At 35.8% G+C, this 25,432-nt stretch overlaps 1 protein-coding gene across 2 annotated transcripts in view; it reads left to right on the top strand.

Moving 5' to 3' along the window:
• Positions 1-19,175, top strand: part of LOC135204611 (cell division cycle 7-related protein kinase-like) — a 138,099-nt gene extending 118,924 nt beyond the window's left edge. For both annotated transcript variants that reach the window (XM_064234789.1, XM_064234854.1), the window contains exons 8-14: positions 4,558-4,662; positions 8,047-8,119; positions 11,528-11,671; positions 12,993-13,198; positions 15,467-15,635; positions 16,277-16,426; positions 16,885-19,175. In XM_064234789.1, the coding sequence (XP_064090859.1) occupies positions 4,558-4,662; positions 8,047-8,119; positions 11,528-11,671; positions 12,993-13,198; positions 15,467-15,635; positions 16,277-16,426; positions 16,885-17,147 (1,110 nt within the window). In that variant the 3' untranslated portion in view covers positions 17,148-19,175. The remainder of the gene's footprint in view (positions 1-4,557; positions 4,663-8,046; positions 8,120-11,527; positions 11,672-12,992; positions 13,199-15,466; positions 15,636-16,276; positions 16,427-16,884) is intronic.
• The last annotated feature ends 6,257 nt before the right edge of the window (positions 19,176-25,432 follow it).

The following is a 25,432-nucleotide window of genomic DNA, read 5'->3' as shown; positions in this document are numbered from 1 at the left end:
ACTTACTGATTTAGTGTGAGTTAGCCTGGTAACAGCTGCATCTCAGTATTCTCCTCTTGGATATATACGTATTTACGGGTATGTGATGACGTCCTAACCAGTAACCTGCCTTTCCCCGGCCCATCTCATTTACCATATTCACTCATGCAGGTGGCTTCGACTGTCGAAGGGTTACATGGTGATGTCATGCAAGAATCCTCTTCCTTCCCTATCGCCATTACTTAATAGTATTGGCATGCTGTGATGTGCTGATGTTACATGGTCCTGTGTTTAGAACTTAGGAGGTTTCAACTAAGTCTCATTTCAAAGAGGTTTCAACGAAGTCTCATTTCAAAGAGGTTTCAACTAAGTCTCATTTCAACTGTGATTTGGCTGATTCTCCTTCAGTTGTTTAAGCAATGCATGGCTTGCGTTGTTCCATTTTTGCTTTCTTTTGCTGAAGGTGAATCCGGTTTTCTTAGTTTACTTTTTACCTTGGCTCCCGTTAAAACAAATTAGAAGTCAGTGATCTTGGTAGGGTGCATTATCATGAAAGTAGAGCTTTGTTTGGGAAATGATGAACAGTCGAAGAAAAAACCGAACTCTTTAGTGTCAATAACTCTGCTTTCAACTTGAGCAGTGTTTTGTGATTGCAGCTGTGTTTGTAGAGTGGGCCTTTTATGCTAGCTTTCAGATTCCACTGGATCTTCTCCCAGTTTTGAAGCTGCTGAGCTGGGTCAGGACTTGCTTACTATATGTGTTTTTCACCACCTTCTGTTCAACTTGCAGTTTCAAGTACTTGGACCTAGGAAATGAAGCCTCCTCTTATAGATAAGGTAATTTGACCTAATTGTGATGCAAAAAGGACCTTTGAAAGCAGTGTTTATTCTTAGTGCTACAGCCCGAGTACTGTAAATAGTATTATAATGTGTACAGTGGACTCCCCATATTTGCGGGGGATGCAGACCAGACCCCCTGCAAATAGTTAAAACCCATGAAATACTTAGAACTCCTCTAAAAATAATTATAACTGCCTATCTTGAAAGTTCAAATACCAAGTGTATACCTTAAATAACATCCTACTTCAAAATATATCTTAAATTACTATCCTATTTCTGTACATATTCTCCTACTTACGATGGGGTTAGGTTCCGAAAAACCCATCGTATGTTGAAAGAATCGTATCTTGAATATAGCCTAGCCTACACTAGGGTAATCAGTACCATATCTACTATAGGGTAGCATACCCTACACCACTGTTTCTCAACCTTTTTCTGGTGGTGGCCCCCTTCAATCCAATGCAAGTTCTTGTGGCCCCTCCATGCCAACTTTGAGCTCTTACCCCCCCCTGTCCATCCCTCACCTTAATACACCTAGAGAAGTAGGTATATTAATGGTTCTAGTTTGAATAGTACCATGTACAGGCGGCCCGCGGTTAACGGCGCAATCGCTTAGCGGCGAATCAGTGTTACGGCTATCATAAAAAATATTAATTAAAAAAATAAGGCATTTTAAGGTATTTTTACGGCACAATTTTCGGTCAACAGCGCCGCTAGCCCTGTTATGTCTAAGTGAGTTCTCAGTTTCCTCCCTTGTTTTCTTGCTTCTTAACCTCTTTTCTGCGACTCTTTCAGTTTACTCAAGTCGGATCTCATCACCATGATTTGTTTTTCCAGGTGCCTTTTCCAAGGTGGGCGCTGCTTTGTTTTCTGTTGGGTTGGTTGTGATGGTGGTGTTGGTGTTTGTATCCCTATGAGTTCTGCTACTAGTTTTGCTCCTTCAAATGCCAGGTTATTTGTTTCTGTGATTGTACTGTTTTTTTTTTTCCAGTGAATGGAACTGTATTTTGCAGTCTTGGCTTCAATTGCTAATCTCATCCCCAGGAGCTCTCTGTTGATTCTACAGATCCCAGTCAGCGATTTCTGGGGAATTTAGTACAGGCGGCCCTCGGTTAGCGGCAGGGGTTCCGTTCCTGGCCACTGACGCCAAGCGATTTTCAACGCTGAGCGATTTTAAAGCCTACGGCCGCCGCACACCTTCTTTCGAAACTCTAGACCAGTCAAAGGTGCCGTAATCCCACAATGGCGCAATAATTAAAATTATATTTATGCAGTATAGTACTATAGAATTTACTGTACAGTACATGTGGGTGTCTAGAGTATGTAAAGATATAATAAAGTTTATACAGTGTACAGGTAGCTGTAGTGTTCAGGTTACGATCATTAGTCTTACGACAGTTCGATTTTATGAGAGATCAAATTACAATGGCCTAACTTTATCCATCTTCTAGTTACATAAGTTCAATAACAGCAAAAGAGAATGATGAAAGTATGGTTTTAACGTTATACTCATTGCGTGAACGTGTACAGCCATGAACAACCGAACGAGAAACTACTTTTTTTTTTTTTTTTCTAAGTACAACCGAACTGGATAACATCTGTTTGGCTTGTATTTCGATCATCGTACTACAGTGCAACATTACCGTATTTGTTATAAATGGCGTTGTGTATAGAATAGAACTAAGATATCTTAATGTAATAACTTTATTCGCTATAGATCAGAGATCAACATAGATTAAAGATCAATCGGGAAATATACCGTTAAATTTAAACCTAGTTATAACTGAAGCTGAGAAAACTGTTCAAGCTGCTAATGACTATTATCGTACATCGGCAACAAGGATAAAACTGCAGTAAACGTCTGCCATCACACACAACTGTAGATAAAATTGGGATAAAATAATTTTAATCAAAACTAATGTGCTTGAAAGAACACATGTTACTGTTGGTTTCACGCCGATATAAGATAAATAAGGTAAAGTTCGTATTACGATGATATAAAGGATTATTGCGAACGGAATCACGTAATTTTTTATGCAATAAACATGCCGCCAACGTAATCTGTTAACGAAAAAAATAGTAGTTCACATTCACAACGAGACATATTCAATAAATATTTCCAGCTAAAAACACGCTGTATAAGGAAAAATAACTCTGTCTCATATAAGTCAAATATATAGATATTCGTTTATGCTAACTAGAAGCAAGAGCATTCGCTCAGAATTGCGTTATGGTGAAACAAACTCGTATTCATCAGCTGATTTCAAACCACAACATTGGCCGCTCCGCGAAATACGGGCTTAAGTTTGCCGTAGTATTTTAAAATACAATAATATGAGAATATATACAATATTCTTGGATACAGTGAAATAATGTATAACTTTTTAAAGGATTTATGGAAAAGTTGCATAATTAATAAAATAACACAATGCATTTTTCGGAACTGGCGGACAAGAACGAACATGAAAAACCATCCCCTGACAACGTGGAGCGTAGTTACAAAGGCTGCCTTAATTTGTATCTTATTTCTGTACAAAAATGAAAATACCTTTACGTAATATATTTTCATACACATTTTAAACATAAAAGCATAAACATTTGAAAAATCGACACATCGATCGCTAAATTTGCACTCTCTTTAACTCGATATTTTCGGAAGAGCGGCAGAGCGCGGCATACAAGAACGAACTTGAAAAAAACATCGTAGTCGATTACTTGAAGGGGAGTTTCAAAAGCTGCCTTTTTATATTTCTGCACAGAAATAAAAATACCCTATTCGTAATACATTTTCATACACATTTTAAACATAAAAGCATAAACATTAATAAAATCGACACATCGATCGCTAATTTACACTTTTTTTAAATCGAATATTTTCGGAAGAGCGGCAGGCGGCGGCTTACAAGAAAGAACATGAAATAACATCGTATTTGATAACGTGAAGGGCAGTTTCAAAAGCTGCCTTTGTATCATATTTCTGTACAGAAATAAAAATACCTTTCACGTAATACATTTTCATACACATTTTAAACAAAAGCATGAACATTTATAAATCAACACATCCATAGCTAAATTTGCACTTATGTAACTCGATATTTTCGGAATAGAACAGCGTCAGAGGCATATATTTTACCCTAATACCTACGTAATAACTCTCCATAAAATTTGTTAATATAATTTGCATAACCTTTATGGTCTGAACGGCATTTCTACAAATGTATGAACTCGTTAGACAACGGCGCTAGCGGCGCTGTTAACTGAAATTTGTGCCGTAAAGATACCTTTAAAATGCCTTATTTTTTTAATGAATATTTTTGACGACCGCTGTAAAACCGATTCGCCGTTGAGTGATTGCGCCGTTAACCGCGGGCCACCTGTATTTCAATCCTTCCTACAGAAATTGCGATTCGAACTGATTGCAAAAGAACTAAAAAAATTTTTAAAAGCAATAAGATTTGCCTGTGCTTATAAAACAGTTCCCATCTTTCATCCTCACCCATTTCTTTCAACTTGAGGCCCAGACTACATAAAAAGTAGGGCCATTAACAATTAAGCACCCAGGGGTTTATAGTCTTGTGAGTAGCACTACTGTTTCTCTTTTGTTTAAGACAAAACAAAGACAAGTGTTTGAGGCATTGAAGGAAATGAATGTGGACAGTTATAAGTAAAGAGTTTGTATGATTTTCAAACATTTTCTTAATAGATTTTGTACATTGTTTTGATGATTTTGTATTTCCAGGCACTGCGAAGATCTCCAAGAAAGTCTTGTTCACTAAGTGTTTCACCAAAGAAAGAAAATTTAATCACTCCGAGAAAAGGGAGTTCTGGTTCAGTTGCAGCTCAGGTATAATATTCATTTTGCATGCAATTAAAATCTAAGCTAAGATATATTTTTGCCCTTGATGACTAATTGAAATAAGTATTCATTCTAGAGTAAATAATTAAAAACACCAAATCTTATCTGCTGTTGATATTTGGCCATAAATGAACATGCTTTTACATGCATAAATTAGCAAACCTATTTTAACCTTCAATTCTTCTATTCTGGATAAAGAAATTACATTTTTTCATTTCATAATTACATGCTACCTGACTGCTTCATCTTCTATTGTTATGTAATCATTGTCCAGGGTGCTGAATTCGTGACTAAACTGAATACTTTATAAACGGTATGGGATTGTCAGCTGCTTAATTTTGTCAAACAGATATCCTTAAATTAATTATTGAGATACTGAAAACCATTGTATTATTTGTTTCACATGGCAGTTACGTTTCACAGCAGTAGCAGCTTTGGTACTTACAGTTATGATACAAGTTTTATTAAAAATTAAACAGTTCTAAGTGCTCTTAGAAATTTCATTTAAACAGTAATCATCTCTTTGGGATGTTACTTTTTTCATGTTTCCTTATCATTTGGATTAAAATGTAAAATGTTGATTATGAATAATCCAGAGCTCATACAGTCTGATTATTATTGTTGTTATTATTTTTATACATATATATTTTTTTAGCTCATCATAGTCACCCTACTCGACTGGGTGGTGTTTATGGGTTGGGTTCTGGGTTGCATCCTGCCTCCTTATGAGTCCATCACTTTTCTCACTATGTGTACTGTTTCTAGTAGCATACACTTGTGCATGAGTCCTGGAGCCATATCAGCATTTAGTTATTCCAGTTCCATTTTCAGGGATCTTTGGATCTTGCCTAGTGAGTATTCCTGTGATTATGGGTGCAATTTCCACTGGTATATCCCATATCCTTCTTGTTTCTATTTTCAGGTCTTGATACTTATTTATTTTTTCTCTTTCTTTCTCATTTATTCTGGTGTTCCATGGTATTGTGACATCAATGAGTGATACTTTCTTCTTGATTTTGTCAATCAACATCATGTCTGGTCTATTGGCATATATCATCCTATCTGTTCTGATACCATAGTGCCTCTTTTTGCACTGGTTCTGTGCAAGTGCTGGACATTCGCTTGCCGTGTGGTTTATGGTCTCGTTTTTCATATTTCACTAACTCTATAAAAGTGAGATGTTATTTCCATCTGTTGTTCTTTGGACATGTCTAGTTCTTAGGGCCTGATCTTGTGCTGCTGTTAGTATTCATTCTGCTTCCTTCTTGAGCTCTACCCTTTGTAGCCATTGCCATCTTTCATCACCGGCCAGTTCTTTAATCTGTCTCATGCACTGTCCGTACATTGGTTTGTTATGCCGTTCCTCTGTTCTGTTTATCATTTACTTGTCTCTTTATATGTCAGGGTCTTTATTTACTTTTATCAGTCCTTCTTGCCATGCACTCCCTTAGCCACTATCTTCACTAGTTTTCAGATATTGCCTCAGTGCTTTGCTTTTGATGTTGACCCACTAATCTATGCGTAATGGTGTGCGGTAAATTTCTCGAAATCATTTGCTCGACAGTAAACTCCTCGAAAGCAATTACTCAAAAAAATTATTTTCAAAACTATCAATTCCTCGAAAGCCAATATTGTAGAGAATGACCATTTAAAGAATAGGTATCGGCTTTTGAATAATATTCCTTTCGAGAAAAATACTTTTGTAAATAATTTTGTAAATAAATATTTTTCGTTTACATAAGTAAAAGGTTAAAAAAGTAAATGACGGTTATTGAGCAAATTGTAGTTTAAGTACAATAAAGATTACAAAATTTTTTATTAAAAAATTTTTACTTAAAAAATGACAGGCACGTTTTCATTATCATTGTTCATTTTATTATGTTGAAAAAATATTTTTGCTAATAAAATTTTTTAGTTTTCATAAGTTAAAAAGTTAAAGAAGTTAAGAATGAAAAGTGTATTATTGCCAAAATTTATCCAATCAAAATGAAATATTATATGCAATATTTCTTAATTATTCTTCTACATTGCATTTTTCATCACACTTCGTTACAATGTTCTGTAGTCTCATTGCACAGTCACGGTACTTTTTTTTCCTGCTAACTGCTGTACTAACACCTCCAACATATTGCTCAATTCGCAGCTCTGAGACTTTGTTCTCGTTTTAGTCCATCTATAAATTTCCAAATAGATGGATGGCAAGCACTTAATTGGCGTTCAAAACTATTGTGCCACCCCTTGACTGCCTTGTTTGTATTTGGCAATTCCATAATTCATGTTTAAAGAAAGGAACATGTCTACGGTTATTTCTATATGGCCGCCCAATCCAATTTTAGCACCGTCTCCTGAGTGGTTGTGATCTCCACTTTGTTTTTGGATATTACCATCGATAGTGATAGCACGAGCTGAACATTTTAAGTTGCTTGCACATCTCGCATTTCCCATATATTTTTTTGTTTACAGCCTTGTCCTTGATATCCACTTATGTTAATTCCATCTTGATGGTTTGATACTTCCAGAAAAACTAAAATAGGAAAAAATACAATCATAAGGTTTAAACTCGAAAAGAAATATACTATGGCATTTAACATTCCGTCTATTAACAGACCTGGTAATGATTGTTTGCATGCTAATGATCATTTCAAAAATAGATATTGGGTTTCGAGAAATATGCCTTTCGAGAAACTGATAGTTCGAGAAATTATTTTTCAAACAATTGTTTTCGAGGAATTTACTGTCGAGCAATTGATTTCGAGAAATTTACCTATATTCATGCTTAATAGCCCTCTCCCTCCTCCCTTTTGTGTTATGTATACGTACATAGTCTGTCTGTATTTGCTGTAGTGCTTTGTGTATTGTCCTGTTTCCTAGTTTTGTAATCTATACTGCAAAGTTCAGCCTTCGTCCACTCCACTACTCTTCCACTGTACCTGATTACTGGTGCTGCCCATGTGTTTATGGCTTTCTTCATATTTCTGTCGTAGAGTTTTGACTTGAGTATTGTCTTAACTCTCTATGTATACTCTTTCCTGATTGTGTCCTTCTTCTCTTGGTGTTTTATATCCTCTTCTATTATTCCCATGTATTTGTATCCTGTCTCATCTATGTCTTTGTTATTATTATTATTATAATATTATTAGTTCTAAATTTGTATAAATTTCAATACGTAGTTAGTGTTTCAGCACTGAGGTTTAAGTTTCAGAATTGAGGTTTACGTATATTTCCACATGCAGAAAACAATTTCAGTGCATTAAAGTAGTTTGAAAAGAATGCTTTTGCAAGATTATTGTTATTGTTAAAGCTGATAAGTGTTTGTAGAATCTTAATGGTAAATTATTGCATGAAATTGTTTACAGAAACTGTTTTTTACAGGATTCCCCGAGTAAGCACACAAGAAGTACAGAAATCATCAGTAAATCTGGAAGCCTTAAGGATGGTGAAAGAGGTTAGATAAAGGATAATTTTCTTCAAAATAATTAAATTTTTTATTTATGTGCACAGTTCATTGTCAGTGATAACTGGCAGAGAAATTCCCTAATTAGTAGTCTTTGCAAGTTACAACCTTTTCATTTTGACTTATGCCTACACACCAGTAGACAAACCCAGTTCAGCGTGGCAAGTAATGGCAGTGAAGTAGTTAGTGATGCTCAAGAGTCCCTCCACAACAATTGGTGCCTGAAGACTGGAGAATTCTGTCATCCTGTTGACGTCAGCTTTGGTGTCTAACAAGGTGTTGGCAATGGGAAGTGAGTCCCTGTCTTGATTGGATCTATCTTTAGCTTTTTTAACTGACACCATTTTGTATAACTTATGTTGTTGTCCCAGGTTGAAAACTTCACAGACCCTTTTGAGTATCTTGCTGAAAGGGGCCTCAGCGCCTACTTATGTGGGAATGACTGTGACTTTGTCATCATTCTTGTTAGCAGTATGAACTTCCTCTAAATGTTAGCAGCAGAACCTGGCCTTCATGGCTAAAGTATCTGCCTTCCTGAGATTTGACACTGGGAGAGTTGACGGTTGTCTGTTTGGGTTAGAAGACACCTCTGATTTCAAAGGAAAACAAACATTCTTATACCCTTCTTACATGACTCCAATGTCTTCTTGTCCCCATTTGAAGCTGAAGCCACCATGAACAAAGACAAAAGTGTGGGAGAAATTAAGTTAATCTTTGGACCATTGTGTGAACCCAGTTGGTTCACAGCTGGTTAGTTGGAGGCTTGGTCTTCTTATCATGGGTCTGATTTTGGCTACTGCCATTTTCACTGTTGTGGTCTGACCATGGTATTATCCTCTGGTTGTGGCGCTTTGCTTGCTTAGCTTTAATCATGACTCCCGAGCATTGGCATAGTTCTTTGCTTGCATGGCGTCAGGTATTACTTGTATCAGCATGGCTCTGGTCTTGATATTGATCAGGTCTCTAGTTGTGGCTCTCTGCACATGTGCTGCCCTGGTCAAAGCTATTGACATCAATACAGCTCTGGTCCTGCCATGAATTTATCCTTTGATCATAGATATGCTTTATAATGTTATGGTCATGGTCCTCAACTTTTTTTGCCTCTTAACAGCCACATGGCTCTGTTCTTTTGCATTAGCCCAGTGTGCTCAGTAGGCTGTTTGCTAACACAGTTGCACTGTTGTCATATCTAATGTATGGGCACTAGCCTGTCCACTCATAAAGCTATGGGTCATATCTCTAAATACTATATATAGTTGCTTTGGTCAAAACTCTGATTACTAGAGCTGCTTTGGTCATAACCCTGATTACTGTAGCTGCTTCGGTCATAACCCTGATTACTATAGCTGCTTCGGTCATAACCCTGATTATTGATATCACTGGTCTTGTTGTCATAACCCTGATTATTGCTGTCTCTGGTCTTTTTGACTGGGACTGTTGTGAATCCTGATGAGGTTGTACTCAGGGTTCAGCACTGTTCACTTCTTTTTCAGTGTTCAAAGGGATGACTTCATTTAGCAACAGTGAGCACCTTTTTCTTAAAGGTGAAATGAAATCCATTTGGCTTGGCCTGAGATGAAGACAGGAAGGCATTGAGATTTCAGATATGAAGTGTTGAAGATGTGCTTATAAAGGGTACACCAGGTATGTCTTAAACTGGGGCTTATAAGCTTCTTCATCAACATCTACAGATGTGATAGATAAAAAAATCCAGAAGAATTCTGGATGTGGATGGAATGGGGGGGGGGGGGGGGGGGGGGTGGGGGGGGGGGGGGGGGGGGGGGGGGGGGGGGGGGGGGGGGGGGGGGGGGGGATCTAGGATGAGGTAGAATGGAGATTGAGGATATGGCAGCCTTATCACCTAAAGCAAAGGGTACCTTTACTTCAGGATACAGGTGAGTGAGCAGCCATGCTGTTAATGTAATCAATAGCATAGGATGCTTTACAGTAGCAACACACCCCTAGTAAATGTGTTATAAGTCCTAATCCTCATATGTGCATAGCATATAGTATGAGGATTAGCATATAGTACAATATTTGTTGACTTTGTCCCTTTCATTTCTGTAGGTTTGTATTGCTATCTGTAAAATAAACTGTTGATCTGCTCCTTCCCTTATAATTTAAATCATATATTGTTTAGTTAAAACATGATGTACGTTTTTACTCCATAAATTATCTATAAGACATTTATGTTTATAAATAGGTATACAGCAAACCCTCTGCATTCGCGGAGGATGCGTCCTGGACCCCTTCGCTAAATAGCTAAAATCTGCTAATACTTAGAACCCCTCTGAAGATGCTTATAACTGTCGATTTGATAGTTCAAACACAAGAAAAATACTCAAAATGCTTATAACTAAATATTATACAGTGGACCCCTGTATTCACGTTCATGGCATTCCCGGACTCGCACATTCACAGATTTCTCTGGAACTTATACTCACATTATTTGTGGGAAGGTTGCGTATTTGCAGTACTTTTCCATGAAAAATATCCTCAAATTCATGGTTTTTTTTGTCAGTTTTATCATAAAATACACATTTTGTGATAAAACTATTAAAAAAAACCATGTATAACCATTTTTAGTCGGTTTTTCTTGAGTGTTAACTAATAAAATAGGCTGTTTTAAGCATTTTTATAGGGGTTCCAACTATTCACGGGTTCTAGCTACCAGGGGGGTTCTGGTAAGCATCCCCCGTAAATACGGGGGGATCACTGTAATAGTTTCATCACAAATAGTGCATTTAGTCATGAAAATTATATGAAAATACAGTAGTTGGTGAATATTTCTCAATGAAAAATAGACTGCGAATAGGGGAATTTCAGCGAGTAGTGGGTAGATATGGTCCAAAGAAAAATCTGCAAATAGTAGGTGAGTCTGTGGAACTCGAGAACACGAGTACGAGGGTTTGACTGTTTATATTCGCTTATTCACTGATTTACTTAAACTTGGCACATTGTTAATAGATAGGTATTTATTAGCTTATTAGAGGAAATTATAAGCATTAAACATTTGTGTGTATTATTTACATTTTAATATTTAATAACATGCGTGTGTCTTACATTTTCCAAATTATTTTTTAATCCTTAGCATTACAAAATCTTGGGAAGGTAAATAAATATTGTTTCATTACTATTAGTATTACACTATTATTGAAAAAATTTAATTAAAAGCGATGACTGATTTGCAAATAGTATTGAAGATAATTTTTTATCTCTTTCTCCTTCACTAATTAGTTTGTTTTTATGCAGATGAACAAAAAGAAATGTTTATGGCATGATTTAATAGTATTTTCAACTGATATTTGTTAATTACTGAATTCCACAAAGGCAGAATATTGCCTATTGAATTATCATGTAAGCAGAGTTGACTGTATTATTAATTTTTATATTTTATAGGTCTCAAGGCTCAGGTTATGCAGATGAGACAAGAAACATTACGAGGCCTGAGAAGATCACCTCGGAAGTCCATGTCATCAGCAGCAAGCTCCTTGCCACTAGAGGGCTTAGCAAAGCATTTGCAAGAAGTTACAGCTCTTAATGGTTAGTGATGTAAATATTTTAGAATTTTTTGAGCATATTTTCCAAAGCAAATAATTAGTAGTTTCTAAGATTTCATTAAGATCGATGAAATGTAGTGCTGTTTATAGTCTCACTTTGTATGAAATTCATGTGACTTTCTGAAACCAAATTTTTAACCTTTTTGTGCATTTGAGTGCTTAGGGTGATCAGCTTCTGTGCTGCATCCTACTGAAAAGAATTTTTCTGCAAGCTTTTGCATTTTAAGATGTGCATAGTATGTGAACAGCAAGAACTTTTTGCAGTTATATGCTTGTCTTTCACTCCTGAATTTGTCACTAAGACCCCACATGGCAGGCACATAAGACCATTCCACCGCTTCATTTGTAATTCTAGCCTTGGCATCCAGTGATGTATTTGACCTATTTCTTAGTCTTATGAGAGCCATCCAACACTGCTTCAAGATAACCAAACATATCAAAGATGAGAGTCCCAAACATACTTTTTGTTCATGTGTCAGCATAGGGAATGCATCCCCAAAAGCACTATGTATATCCTGGTGGCAGAGGTAGGTCATCCCTCGTGCATATTCAGGTACTTCAGAAGAAGAAGCAGGACAAATAAGAGATTGAGAGCCTCTAAACTTTTCTAGCCTTCAAGGATATTGAAAGTATTTTTATTAGTGCAGGTAGTGACAGAAGATGTATTTTTTCTATTTTTCATTCTGTTCATAATATATTTGTCTATTTCTCATATCTACATCTCACTTGAATGGTTAGTTGATCCTCATCTCTTTTTTGAGGGGTGTCAAGAGTACAAACTTTCTATTTGCTGTGCTCCACAAAATTACCTTGAAATTTTGGTTCCAGAATTATTCTGAATTATTCTGTCCCCAAGTGCCAACTGGGTCTTTGCAAAGGTGAGACTCTTACTTTACCTCTCATGTAGATTGTGTATATGGTTATATGATTGTACATATATATGAAAGAATGGGAACAGTATACTGAGAAATAGGTGCTTGGCACTCATACGCTTCCATCTGCAATATATAAGTCTGGGGACTTTGGACAATGAATGAGGGATCTATGATTGATGGGTTTGTTTGAGAAAATATTTTATGCCTGAATATCTTAAATTTTAGGCTGTCTAAAAGTGGTTTATATACATGAGACATCACTTTTTTTACTTTCACGTTTTACTGTGTATTTGGAAGGCCTATTCTATTTATATTTGTTGGTAAGAGTGTGTACAGTGTTTTCATATGCATAAGATATTTTTTAACAGGAGGAATTATTGTGAAGAGGTTGTTTTATATATTGAAGTACTGTACTTTTTATTTGCTCAGCCACTACCAGAACAGCAAGCATGAGAGCTGGAAGTTCTAAGTTGGGGTCGACGACCAGTGGAGATTCTTCTTGTGCTAACCATGGCATTCCACAAAGGTTACAGAAAGTTCCAGCATGCAGTCCAAGAGTTTCAGGTATCATTGACTCTGCTAGCATTAACCAAGAGAGATCAAATTTTGTGAGAGGGAACAGAGTCTTGCAAGAGGTAATGTTTTTTTCATTTTTGAAAACTCAACTCAAACTTTACATTAAATTCAAATCGTTTTGCTAAGATACCATCAGGTCGTAGAAAATTATTTATATATTTTAAAGATTTTACTAGGTAAGGGAATTTTGAATTTTCTGTCTAATAAAGCTATGACTTTCTGGGCTTTTAATTAAACAAGGAACTATTGTGCGTTTGTGTAGTTTGTTTTTGCTTTAGTAAAAACTTTTAATTTGACACATACATACTTAAATCTACCAGAAACTTTGATGAGACCAAAAATGAAGTAAAGACTGACTGGAGTGCATTGTATAGTTGTAATAGTCTGATAAAAATAGATAATGAAGTCTTGTATTTTTCCTGTTGTTAGATGTATAGTCATTTGACTATGTTATGTCAAGATGTGACAATTTTGGGCAGAATCTCATGGTAAATGCAGTTGAAGGTTTCACTGTGGCAGTGGTGGAAAACATGTCACTTTTGATGAAATTTGTAAGAGGAATGTATTGAGAGGGAAGTCTTAGCATAAAGAACAAAGGCAAGAATTCTTTCTGAAGTAAAGCAAAGGCTGACAAAGAGCCATTGTTCACATATGCAAAAGTGTGGGGAAAAAATGTTCCTTATTGGAGGAGTGGTTTATCTGCTTGCCTACCGATTCAGTAGTCCTGAGTTTGATTCCCCACTCTGCCAATGTGGAATCAGAGGAATTTGTTTCTGGTGATTATAAATCAATTTCTTGATATAATGTGGTTCAGAGCCCACAATAATCTGTAGGCCCCATCGCTAGGTAACCAATTAGTTCTTAGTCACGTAAAAATGTCTAACCCTTTGGGCCAGCCCTAGGAGAGCTGTTAATCAGAGCAGTAGTCTGGTTAAACTAAGATATACTGAACTTTAGCTGGAGAAAAAATGTCAAGCTTTCAAAATATGAACTTTGAAACAGATTTGCTTTAGTCAGCAAACTCTCCAAGTAAAATGTTCGGTAAGTTTGAGTAAAATATAGAACTTTAGAACAGAGAGTAAAAAAGGTAGACTAGAAAACCAAGTAGACATAATTCAGTTAATCTGAATACCTAACAGAAGCCCAACTCTTTTAAGTAGGAACTTAAAGTCTCTCCACTAAAGATGGATGTTGATGGTTACTGCTCCCTAGGTTTAGTCAAGAGGCTCATTGGGTAATTCTTCGTTCTCCTCAGAGGGACTACGGGGTGACTACATCCTTGGCAGAGAAACCTGAAGCTCTCTTCTCTATTATCTTGGCTTCTTGGCTTAATGGAGACAAGGAAGAACCTTTTTTGTACATATAGGCAGTCCCTGGTTATCGACAATCTGGTTTTATGGCACTTGTCTATTGCCATAAAATCCGCATTGTATGGAGCCATAACAGGCCAAGTTCCAGTTATCGGTGCCATAAGGTCGCTTATGATGCACCATAAGGGTGCTCATGGTGGTGATAACTGGTTATCATCACCGTAAGCACCATAATCGCAGAGTCTCGGTTAAAGGCGGTTTACACTTATCAGCACAACCCCAGGACCGGAACCTCCACTGATAACCGGGGGCTGCCTGTCTTCTTCTTTTGTATTTTTCCAAGCTGATGGCAACAAGGATTACTAAAGATTTATATTAAATTCTTAAAAGATAAAATAAATATTGCTGTTGTCAATAAAAATTGAGGGACTTAAAGGAACTTCAGTATTAGAGATCAGGAGCTTAATTACAATTTGCTTGTTTTATATTTTGGAAATTTTTGGGAATAAGTGCTAAATGAATGGTACTCAAAACTGTTTGATTTAAGAGGAACTCTTGTTATTTGTTATACTATTACAGAAAGCTGCTCAGTAGCTTTGAAAGTTTCTTAGCCAAGAGGGTACTTATGCTGGAAACCAGGTTGGTGCATTGATATATGATCTCAGCATTTCACAGAGGATTAAGTAATTGCAATAATATTTACAGGAAATTATTTACTCAAAATGGAAATCAGTAAGGATAATTTTTTCAAGAGGATGATCACTAATGCTAATTTTGCCATCCTCTCATGAAGACATTTACTAAGTTGTAGTTTCATTTGTACAGTTTTAAAGCTTCTAGATACGAAAATTTAAAAAAGGTTCATCTTAGTAATTTTTTTTTAAACAAAACTATTAGATGTAGTAGTAAAGGAAAAATTGCAAGTGGAAAAATTTGAGGTACTATTATCAAATTCAGTTGGACATCATCCAGTGTGAGTTAGCATACTGTAAATTGTTTACATTTCTTTTAATGTAGGTCCATACCAAGTCTGGAAGTGTTCTCCTGCCAGTTTCTTGCCATTGCTATGGCACTGCAAGAGTCTGTACAGTATGCTTGGGTAGGAGCAATCAGCATGCCCCAAGAGCTGGAACACCTGGGTTTCGTGCCCCTGAAGTTCTGTTGCGCCATCCAGACCAAGGAACAGGTAACATTTATAAATTATTGAATTGTAAAGGTTTCCAACTTTTGACTTTGACATAAAGTTAAAATGTAAAGTAGAAAGCATATACTAATCCAAGCATGATCAAATAGTCATGTAATACATGTCAATTTTGACACTTCCATGAAAGCAATATGTATGTAGATATGCAAACCATATTTTGGCACAATGCAGTATTCAAATTTCCATGAATAAGAACAAATCAAAACTTTTCTTAAATAGACTCCTACAGTATTTGCAGTATGTAAAATACTCTGGTCATAATACAGAGGAAATCTTATCTAAACTATGCATGTTAATTGTTATTGGTATCATATAGTAAGAGCGATATGGAGCTGTTTGATAACCAAAAGCTACCAGTTTATTGTGAGTCATGCCCTTCAAGATGAACATTTGAAAGCCTACAAAATTATGGACATATATCAAAAGTTATGTAATCTACTTTTAAATCATTCTTTTGTCATAGAATTTCATTTAAAAATACATCTACTATAGGAAGTCCTTCATTAGTATTATAAACATTAATAACTATTGATTTCTTTATGGGAAGGACATCTGAAAACAAGAGTTTAGGCAGTAACTAGTCTCCCAGCCAAATGTATATAATTGTATTTTGTTTTCCTCAGCTGTAGACATGTGGTCTGTTGGTGTTATTCTTTTGTGCCTGTTGAGTGGACGATACCCTTTTTTCAAGGCAGCCGATGATCTGTCAACTTTAGCTGAAATATCAACACTTCTTGGTTCTTATACTATACGAAAAGCTGCATCAAAATTTGGTGAGTTTCCCTCTACATTCTTTTAGCGTATCAGCTAAATAGAGGCTTTTTATAAGAAGAGGAAATGTTTTTATACAGACAGGAATACTTCTTTTGCATGGCCCACATGCTGTTATTTTAGCTAGATTGTTAGATTTTTTAAAAAGATTATTCCTACAAATGCAATTTATAGGCATAACATTAATTTTCCTTTGTAGACTTCCTGACCATCTTCCTAGATAATATCAACAAATAGTGTTGCTGAACAGGTTATAGTAACACTGTAAAAATTATTAGTTCATAGAGTTCATCAGAAAAATTACCCTAATTACTGTTGACTTCAAAGCTTGGTTCTGCATATCTTGAGGAAACAATTTCAATAGCTAACAACTTTCTCTTTTCTGTGTTACTATTTAGTGTAAAGATTTGCTGTACGTATAAGGAATATACAATTGTATGATCTCATGTATCATTTGCAGGTAAGCTTTTTACATGCAGTGAAGAAAGAAAACCTTTGGATCTTGTGAAAATATGTGAGTTGCTGCGTAATAATACCTTGTATAGAGGGGGTGTAAGACCTTCAGATACTGGTGAAAAAGAAGTTTGCAGTGGTTGTAAGCAAAGTATTGTCTGTGTTTGTCTTATAAATTTTGAGAGCTCTTGGTTACTTTCTGGCCACGCAAGTTCTTTCTTGTCCCATGATTTTAAAGCTCAGCAACAAAGATCCACATGGACTTTTTAAGGGAGATGAAGGGCAGTTGGCAGTAATGTTGAAAATGTCAGAAGGTGAGCATTGCCTTTCACCTAGTACAAATTATTCAGTTTCGAGCAGTACAGGACAAGTATCTGAACCTTCGTCTCACATATGGAATACCAGTTTTGTTCCGGAATCATCTCATGGAAAACAAAAGGAAATATTTTATCCACCCTCAGTTTATCATCTTCTTTACCGACTCCTTGATCCTGATCCTGAAACCCGTATCACTGCCGTAGAAGCCTTAGCCCATCCATTTTTAACATCATCTCTTCATTAGATTTTATATTTGTCAGGTTTTATCATTAGATTTGGAATTACAACATTTTAGAAAGTTTACTTTGTATGTATGGTTTACATCTATATTTGAAAGACATTTTAGGTAGTGTCTTCTTAATGTTATCCTAGAATTTCCTGTAGTTTTTATGTTTCCTCCAATGTTTTAGCACTACTAGTAGAGTACAAAAATATAGTTCATAAGATGTTTCATTTATTACTGTATACTTACTTATGATTTCATACTGTAAGTGTTATTACCCTCTTAAACTGATAAAAACTAGTAGTGATACTGTACTTTTTTTATTCTGTTTGTATTTAAAAAATCTTTAAACAGAGTCGAGTAGATACAAATCTATTAGTCTTTACTGGTGTCTTATTGCCTGTCTGCATGGTTTGAATTTCAAATAAGATTATTGAAGTGGGATCTGGCATTAGCTGAAGCTTTCTGTCCTGGCTCACCCCAGCAATAAGTTACTTCTAGATATCAATTTTTGGTAGAGTTGTCCATTAAAAAAATAAGGACTTGTATATAGCAAAGGAGAATGTCTGAAAGATTTTTTGATGCACTGTAATTGAAAAACAAACCTGTTAGTCATTGCTGACATCAGATTTCTTTTTAAATGGGGAGCATTTGACTTTTGGCTCTGTTTGACTGATTACTTGTATTATATCTTAATCAAGATCTATTAGAGTCTTAATGTTATTTCACATAATCCACAAGGTCTGCTATCCTGTATATAGGGAAAAAGCAAAAAAACCATATACTCTCACATTATCTTTTAAAGTAAGACATGGAGCTGACTAATAAACATGCCTAAAGGCATAATAAAATGAGATGAAGTATACAGCCACTAGATCGTACACTTGATAAAAATGTAACAACATATTGTATAGTTATCAAAATATCCAAGATAGAATTTGGTTGAAATTGAGTGTCATCACCAGCAACATGATGCCACATCTCAAGTGCCAGACATATGACTTCAGAAACCAGACCAGGCTGAGATTCTAATTTCACTAACTAGGAGGTTTGCTAAAACAAATTTCTCACCTGGGGCCAACTCATGGGCCTTGTTAAGTACTTCCTGCATATGGGTTTTGTTGCATGTTAATGTCCATTTCTGTTGCTGATTATTGAGATGAATAGTAAGGCTTAGCTTAGTCGCTGTTTCTTGTTGGCTTTAAATACAGCTTGAGTGCCATGACTGGATCTCATAGTTTACCCAACTATAGATAACAAATGGAGCAAAAAACTCCCCGGACCTGTGCTTATTATAAATTCGTTAGGCAAAGGGATGCTTTTTGAAAACATTGTTACTCCAAACTGTAGGGAAAACACGATTTAAAAAGCTTTTAGCACCACTTTTGAAAGGTTTATAAGGAATTTTAAGTGGGAGTTTTTGAGAATTTCTGAGATGTAGCTTTACAGTCTTTTGAATTCAAAAAATGTTTGTCTTTATGATAAATCTCCAGTGAGAATTCTAATAGTTACCTAACCATTTTTTGGGGAAAATGAAAATGCCTCTTTTTGTAAATAATAAGTAACCAGTATGTAATACTAAAAAAATTAAAGTGGAAAGATAGTCCAACCAAGGCACAAACTTGTAAATGGCCCACTGATTAGTACAAGTCCAGTGCTTCAGTGGCGTGGTCAGTATGGTCTTGGCCTGCCACCTCATTGGCAGCGAGTTTGATTCTCGGTCATTCCACTGAGGGATTAGAGATGTGTATTTCTGGGTGAAAAATGAAGTTCACTCCGATGTGGTTCGGAAGTCACGTACAGCCGTTGGTCCCGTTGCTGAATAACCACTGGTTCCATGCAACATAAAAACACCATACAACCAAAAACAAACAAGATTTATTAATAAGTCTTTAAATACTGCGTGCTACCTTCCTTGAAAGTCCTTGAATAAGAATTTTCGGATTATGTACAGATGTATAAGTTCTCGAAAAAAGCTTGTCAAAATGAAGTTGAGAGAACTTATGTAGGATTTTGATGGGGAGTGCTTTGTAGGATGATTGACAAAGAACACTCCTCATGCCTTTCCTTTCCTTTGGATTCAATTATTTTTTTTTGTGATCTGTAGGTAGGTGGTCCATTAAAATTTATTAGCCTCGTAGCCAGAGGCATCCTGTCAAATAGTGCCTTCATCAGGAAGGAAGGAAATGCATTCCCAACTGGTCCATTCTAGAGAGGTTATTAAAATTTTGTGTTTTGTCCACTTGGTTTTCAAGGGGAAACAATATATCTGTCTGTCATCAGACCAACAGAAATAGCTTTAAGCAGGTAAAAATGGAATTTATCTGTTTTTTTTTGGGGGGGGGGGGGAGGGGAGGTTCCACCTGTAGTAAAAGTAGTTTGCTAGATTTTAACAAACAATGCAGTTCCTCCAAGTGTCTGACTGGATTGGTTATAAGTTGTCAGTAGCTCATAGGTTAATGTGATCATACAAATTAAATAATTTATATTATTATCATAGCGGTGGTAGACCGAGTGATTTAATTAGCTGTGACTGGATTTTGGTGGTACATTTCACCTGATCATCTTTATTTAGAGTGGCTATCATTGTACATAATTTTGATCATGATTCTTAATATGCAGTTTGACTTCAATCAGCAGCATTTTTATGCATCCAGTGTTGTTTTTGAAAATTTTTCCTGTATGGATATGATGTGCCTGTGACTATTACTGGTAAGAAATCTTAAGCTGCTTATGATTACTTTAATTAAATATTTTGGTATGTGCAGTATCCTAATTAATTCTTTCAGTATTTTAAGTTATATTTTTTACACCTTTAATTAACTTGATAGCAGTGACTAGTAAGCCATCACCCTTTGATTACTTTAAAATATTTGTATGTGCAGTATCCTAATTAATTCTTTCAGTATTTTAAGTTATATTTTTACACCCTTTAATTAACTTGATAGCAGTGACTAGTAAGCCATCACCCTTTGAGAAAGTGTATGTACTTCATAATGTTGCAAATCTGAAATGATGAACATTTCACATTTTGTCAATTCCTAGTTATGCAATTTTAGATTTTACCATAAAACACAAAAACTTGCCCGTGTTTTGCTTGTGCCCAGGCCACCCAACCCATAAAGTATTGTAACTTTTCAAGAATTGCTCCTGATTTCCAGATGGCTTTGTTCCCCCCCAAAAAAGGTTACGAGTGTGAACTTCATTTTGTATTGTCAGTGAAACTTTAGTTGTTCCCTCTTGCCACTGAGCCAAGGCAAGATAAAATTATAGCACAAGTATTTACTTTCAGCATAAGTTGTAAATAAAAGAATAATAACTAATCCATTCATACTGCCTCTTACTTCCTTCTAGGATATTCTAAGGCAGGAGTCAATATAGTTTTCCTTCCTGATTTTCTTGATAATTTTCCCATTGAACTGTGGTTGCATAGTTCACAAACTACAAACAGTGTATGATACGTATTTGGTATATTAACTGATTATGAAAAGTAAAATTAAATTTAGAATATCCAATGACCATTGTAATTGTATATAGGAAACTGTACAAATCCAGTGTGGGTAGTAGCAATATAGTGTGGCAAAACATATGTGCCATAATGTGAGCAGTAATATGGTGTGGTAAACTATAGTTATACAATAATGTGAGATGTTATATATATGATTGCTATAGTACTAATGGGAAATGATTGCAAGTTTTTGAATGAATATATCAAGCCAATACATTTGCTTCATAGCCATAGTGTAACTTACTTGTAAGTAGTAATTTACATAACTCCCGTACATTAACCAAAATTAGGTACTGTTAGTGGACAAAACTGAATAATACACACCTTAGCATGATGCACAACATATACAAGAGAATTTAATTCTTTTTGACTACAGTGTTTTATAAGATAACTTTTGCATTGTACATACATTTTTATTCAAATGAGGTTGACAATTTATGTAAAATTTTCTCTCCCCCCCAAAGAGAAAAATTGATTTTTAAATGGACTTTTATAAATTTTCTTTTTCAGGATTGAATATTTTCATTTTTAATTGGATTATTTTATAGAGTAGTCACTGTCTTGACCTCGAGTTACTTTTCCATGGTCTAACCAGAGCTCCATGAAGATCAGACTAATATCAAAGAATTCTCTTAGCTGGTCTTGTAGCTGGGTATTATAATGTAATGATAAACATTATAACACGTGATAGAGTATAAATGGACCCGGGGTAAGGGGGCACTCTTTTATCCTTAATGAATGCTAAACCCAGTTTACCCACATTAAAAACCTGCAAAAAGAAGTGGCTATGTGCATATGCGCTGTTGTATTGTTTACATATGACCAGAAACGGACCAAGCCACTATTACATTTCTGTTCAGTAATGTAAAGTGTTCTGAAACCCGCACTCTTTAATTAAAAATCTTCGTTGTTGTGAATTCATTAGTGAGGATCATGAAAACGCCTAAGTTGAAAGCTAAGTGCATAGTTTTAAGTTCCAGATAAAAGTTTTTAGTTTAAGCCGTGGATCAATAATTTAATCGTGTGTGAAACCAGCTTTTTTTGTGAGCACAGTCAGCGCTTCTCACAATTTCTGATAGTATTTGTAAATTGGCGAACTGTTTTGAAGATTTTATCATTCTTTTAGACCTTGATCCCAAAGAAATGTTCCCACAATTTTTATAATAGATACATATGGATAATTTTTTCAAAAAATAATGTCTGCAATAGGCTACTAGGCAGTAGCCTACAATCTAGAGGGTATGCAACATTGATTCAATGAGAATAAGTTAGGTAGACTGTAGTGTATATTGTGTAGCCCCTGAATTAAGTTAAGATTTAAAGACATATCTTGTTAGGTTATGGGCACAGGCAGTAACCTAAGTTTACACCCAAAGACCTTAGAATTAGAGAAAAGGTTAGAAACATTTTCTTTTACATTCGACCCCCCGTATTCATGTTCTCGAGATTTGTGGACTCACCTATTCGTGGATTTCTCTTTGGACCACATCTGCCCATTATTCGCGAGGAATTCACATATTCACAGTATTTGTCATTGAGAAATATTCACAAATTACTGTATTTTCATATAATTTTTGTTACTAAATGCACTTTTTTGTGATACAACTGTTATAATATTCAGTTATAAGCATTTTTAGAGGGGTTTTCTTGTGTTTGAACTATCAAGATAGGCAGTTATAAGCATTTTGAGAGGGGTTCTAAGTATTCACGGGTGGTTCTGGGACGCATCTCCCATGAATACGGGGGTTTACTGTATATAGCCTGTATACTTAGGCATAGCCTTAGTAACTCTAGGCTATCAAGTACATACCCTTAAAAGGGAATTAGATAATCTGGATTGATTAGGTGATAGCCTAACTATAAAGTTTCACATGAGTAAGTTACTGTTTTTATATATAGTAGACCAAAAAGAGTAAACTAAATGTGCTATGAGGTAGTAGACAAACTTGAAGGCTACAAATTACACCTGGTTAATCCCATACCCTTGAAGGTGAATTAGTTAATCAAGATTAGACAGTAACCTATACTATGTGATAGCCTAACTAGTATTAAGGTTCACATTAGTAAGTTACTGTTTTATATAATAGACCAAAAACAATACACCAAATAGGCTATGAGGTATTAGCATGTCTTGAAGGCTACAAATTACACCTGGTTAACCCCATACCCTTAAAGGTAAATTAATTAATCACGATTAGACAATGGACCTGTACATATCGGGGGTGAATGCCTAATCTATAAACAGTTTCACATCATAAAGCTCATATGAGTAAGTTTGTTTTTTATTACCGTCTTTACATTATGAATGATCTAGAATAATCTGGATTAAGCTATGTCTATGCTAGGTAAGAGAGAACCCTGAGGAGACATCCTATTGTTGGTCTCTAAGTAAGTTGCTTAGGATTAGATATAAACAGTATCCTGGCTTAATAAAATAATAGTTTTTATGACTAGGGGCTGACATTGATGTGGTAGCCTATTGGTAAAGCTACATAGTGGAGCTCTGATGTAGCCTATATCCTTAACCCTTAAGGGACGGATTGATCCTTGGGAGTGATAATAACAGGTTTGGGGTGGTGGACGGTTTGATCCATAGATAAACAGAAAGAATCGGGCGGAAGAGGTGTCAATACTTTTATAGAGCCCATAAATTCAGTAAGAGCAACTTTTTACACCTGGCTAAAATCACGAATCTGGGGCGTCTCAGGACTTCAGTACTGCTTTTTGACATTAAGGGGAATGTAGTAGGGTTTTTCTGTCTCACATGGACGTCTTTTTGTAAATTTGCTCGTAAGTATACCAAGGGGTTGCTGTTGGTTTTTGCTCTTGTCTCTTGCGATAGTATGTCGGTTGTAAATGTAATTTTGCAAAGAAATATTAGAAAAAACTTGAAAAATAAAAATAAAGTTACTGAATCTTCGTTCTCGTAAATTTATGTAAATAGTTTTCAACAAATATGCTAACGAATTTGTTAGCGATTTTATTTCTTATTCTGGTTTGATATTGTGTAGCTGTAATTATAATTTTACAAAATGAAATAAAATTATTTACTAGAAAAAACATATAAGTTGGTTGAATTTACGATTGTCTTCAAAAGAGGCCCCATAAGGGGTTTTAAATAGTCATTTTCAATCTCGTGGAAGATAGGTAAAATTTTTTAGAATTTTTTTCTTTTAAACTATGTGCATTTGCATGTATTATTCTTTCCATTGTTTTTTTTTTTTTTTTTTTTTTTTTTTTTTTTTTTTTTTTTTGTTTTTTTTTTTTTTTTTTTTTTTTTTTTTTTTTTTTGCTGACCTCAAAGTTATCTGCCTGGGGAGCTGCATATTGATATATTTACCTATCCAGTAAGGGTTAAAGAGATAAAAACTCAAAACAGGCAGTAGCCAACCAGATTAAGTTGGAGCCCCCTTTCAAAGATGTGAGACCGACCTCATCAAAAGATTCAAAAGTTGGGGAGATACTTCGGTCTTGATCCCGGAAAGAATCATTGGCGATACAGGTCACCCTGACTTTAGTCTGTACGAGTGGCAATACACACATGCCTTGTTGACAGGTTGGGAGGATCTTCAGGTGGCAGGGAGGTGGTCAGCTGCTCTGAGGAATTGTCTCATCACAAACTGCCAGTCAGGCAACAGCAAGAGATGCCCTCCTACAAGACTGGAACAAATGGAGGACTATAGTATGGAACAAATGGAGGACTATAGTATATCTTTTTTCTTCTATTGTCCCAGATTTCGAAGGTGTTGCGCAAACTCCTAACCTTCAAAGGAATAGCTTACTTAAAGCCCCAGATTGCCTAGCATTGCTAGGTACATAGTGCAAAAATACCAGTCTATAAAAGATATGGTTAGATTACGTATATCCATACTGAAATCCCAGTCAGAATTTCTAGGGAAACCCTTACATTTTCTTATTCATTTTTAAGACAAATGCTTTTCGATTACAACAATCATGGCATAAAAGGCAGCATTAATGGAACCATTGCTTTATAGATTCAGGATTGGCTCTAGTAAAGAAGTTGTTACCTTCCTTCTGCAGTCTTTTGCACCACAAATACCCTCTCTCAAAAGGTTCCAATTACTTGGTCCCTGAACAAGATACTTAGACTTCCATCAGCCCCTCAGTTCAGCGGACCCGATATAGCCACAACTCACAAGCTACAATAAGTGATCTTCTTGATTGCATTAGCATCAGGAGCTTGTATTGGCAAACTGGGTTAACTTAGAGGGGGGCAATAATTCATGCAAACAGTTGACCATGTCATTACAGGCAGTCCCTGGTAATTGGTGGACTTGGTTATCGGTGATCCAGTTATATGGAGCTTGTCTAGCGCCGTAAAATCGGCAATTTATAGCCCCATAACGGGACGAGTTCCAGTTATTTAGTGGTTTTCACGCTCGGCTACCAATCTGGTGGTCCAAAGTTCGATTCCTGGCTCAGCCAATGAGGAATCAGAGGAATTTATTTAAGGTGATACAAATTATTTCTCTCAATATAATGTGG

Source organism: Macrobrachium nipponense, chromosome 11 (assembly GCF_015104395.2).
Source record: "Macrobrachium nipponense isolate FS-2020 chromosome 11, ASM1510439v2, whole genome shotgun sequence".
Taxonomy (NCBI): Eukaryota; Metazoa; Arthropoda; class Malacostraca; order Decapoda; family Palaemonidae; genus Macrobrachium; species Macrobrachium nipponense.
Note: the sequence above shows the minus strand (reverse complement) of the source record. Positions and strands in the feature narration are given on the sequence as shown.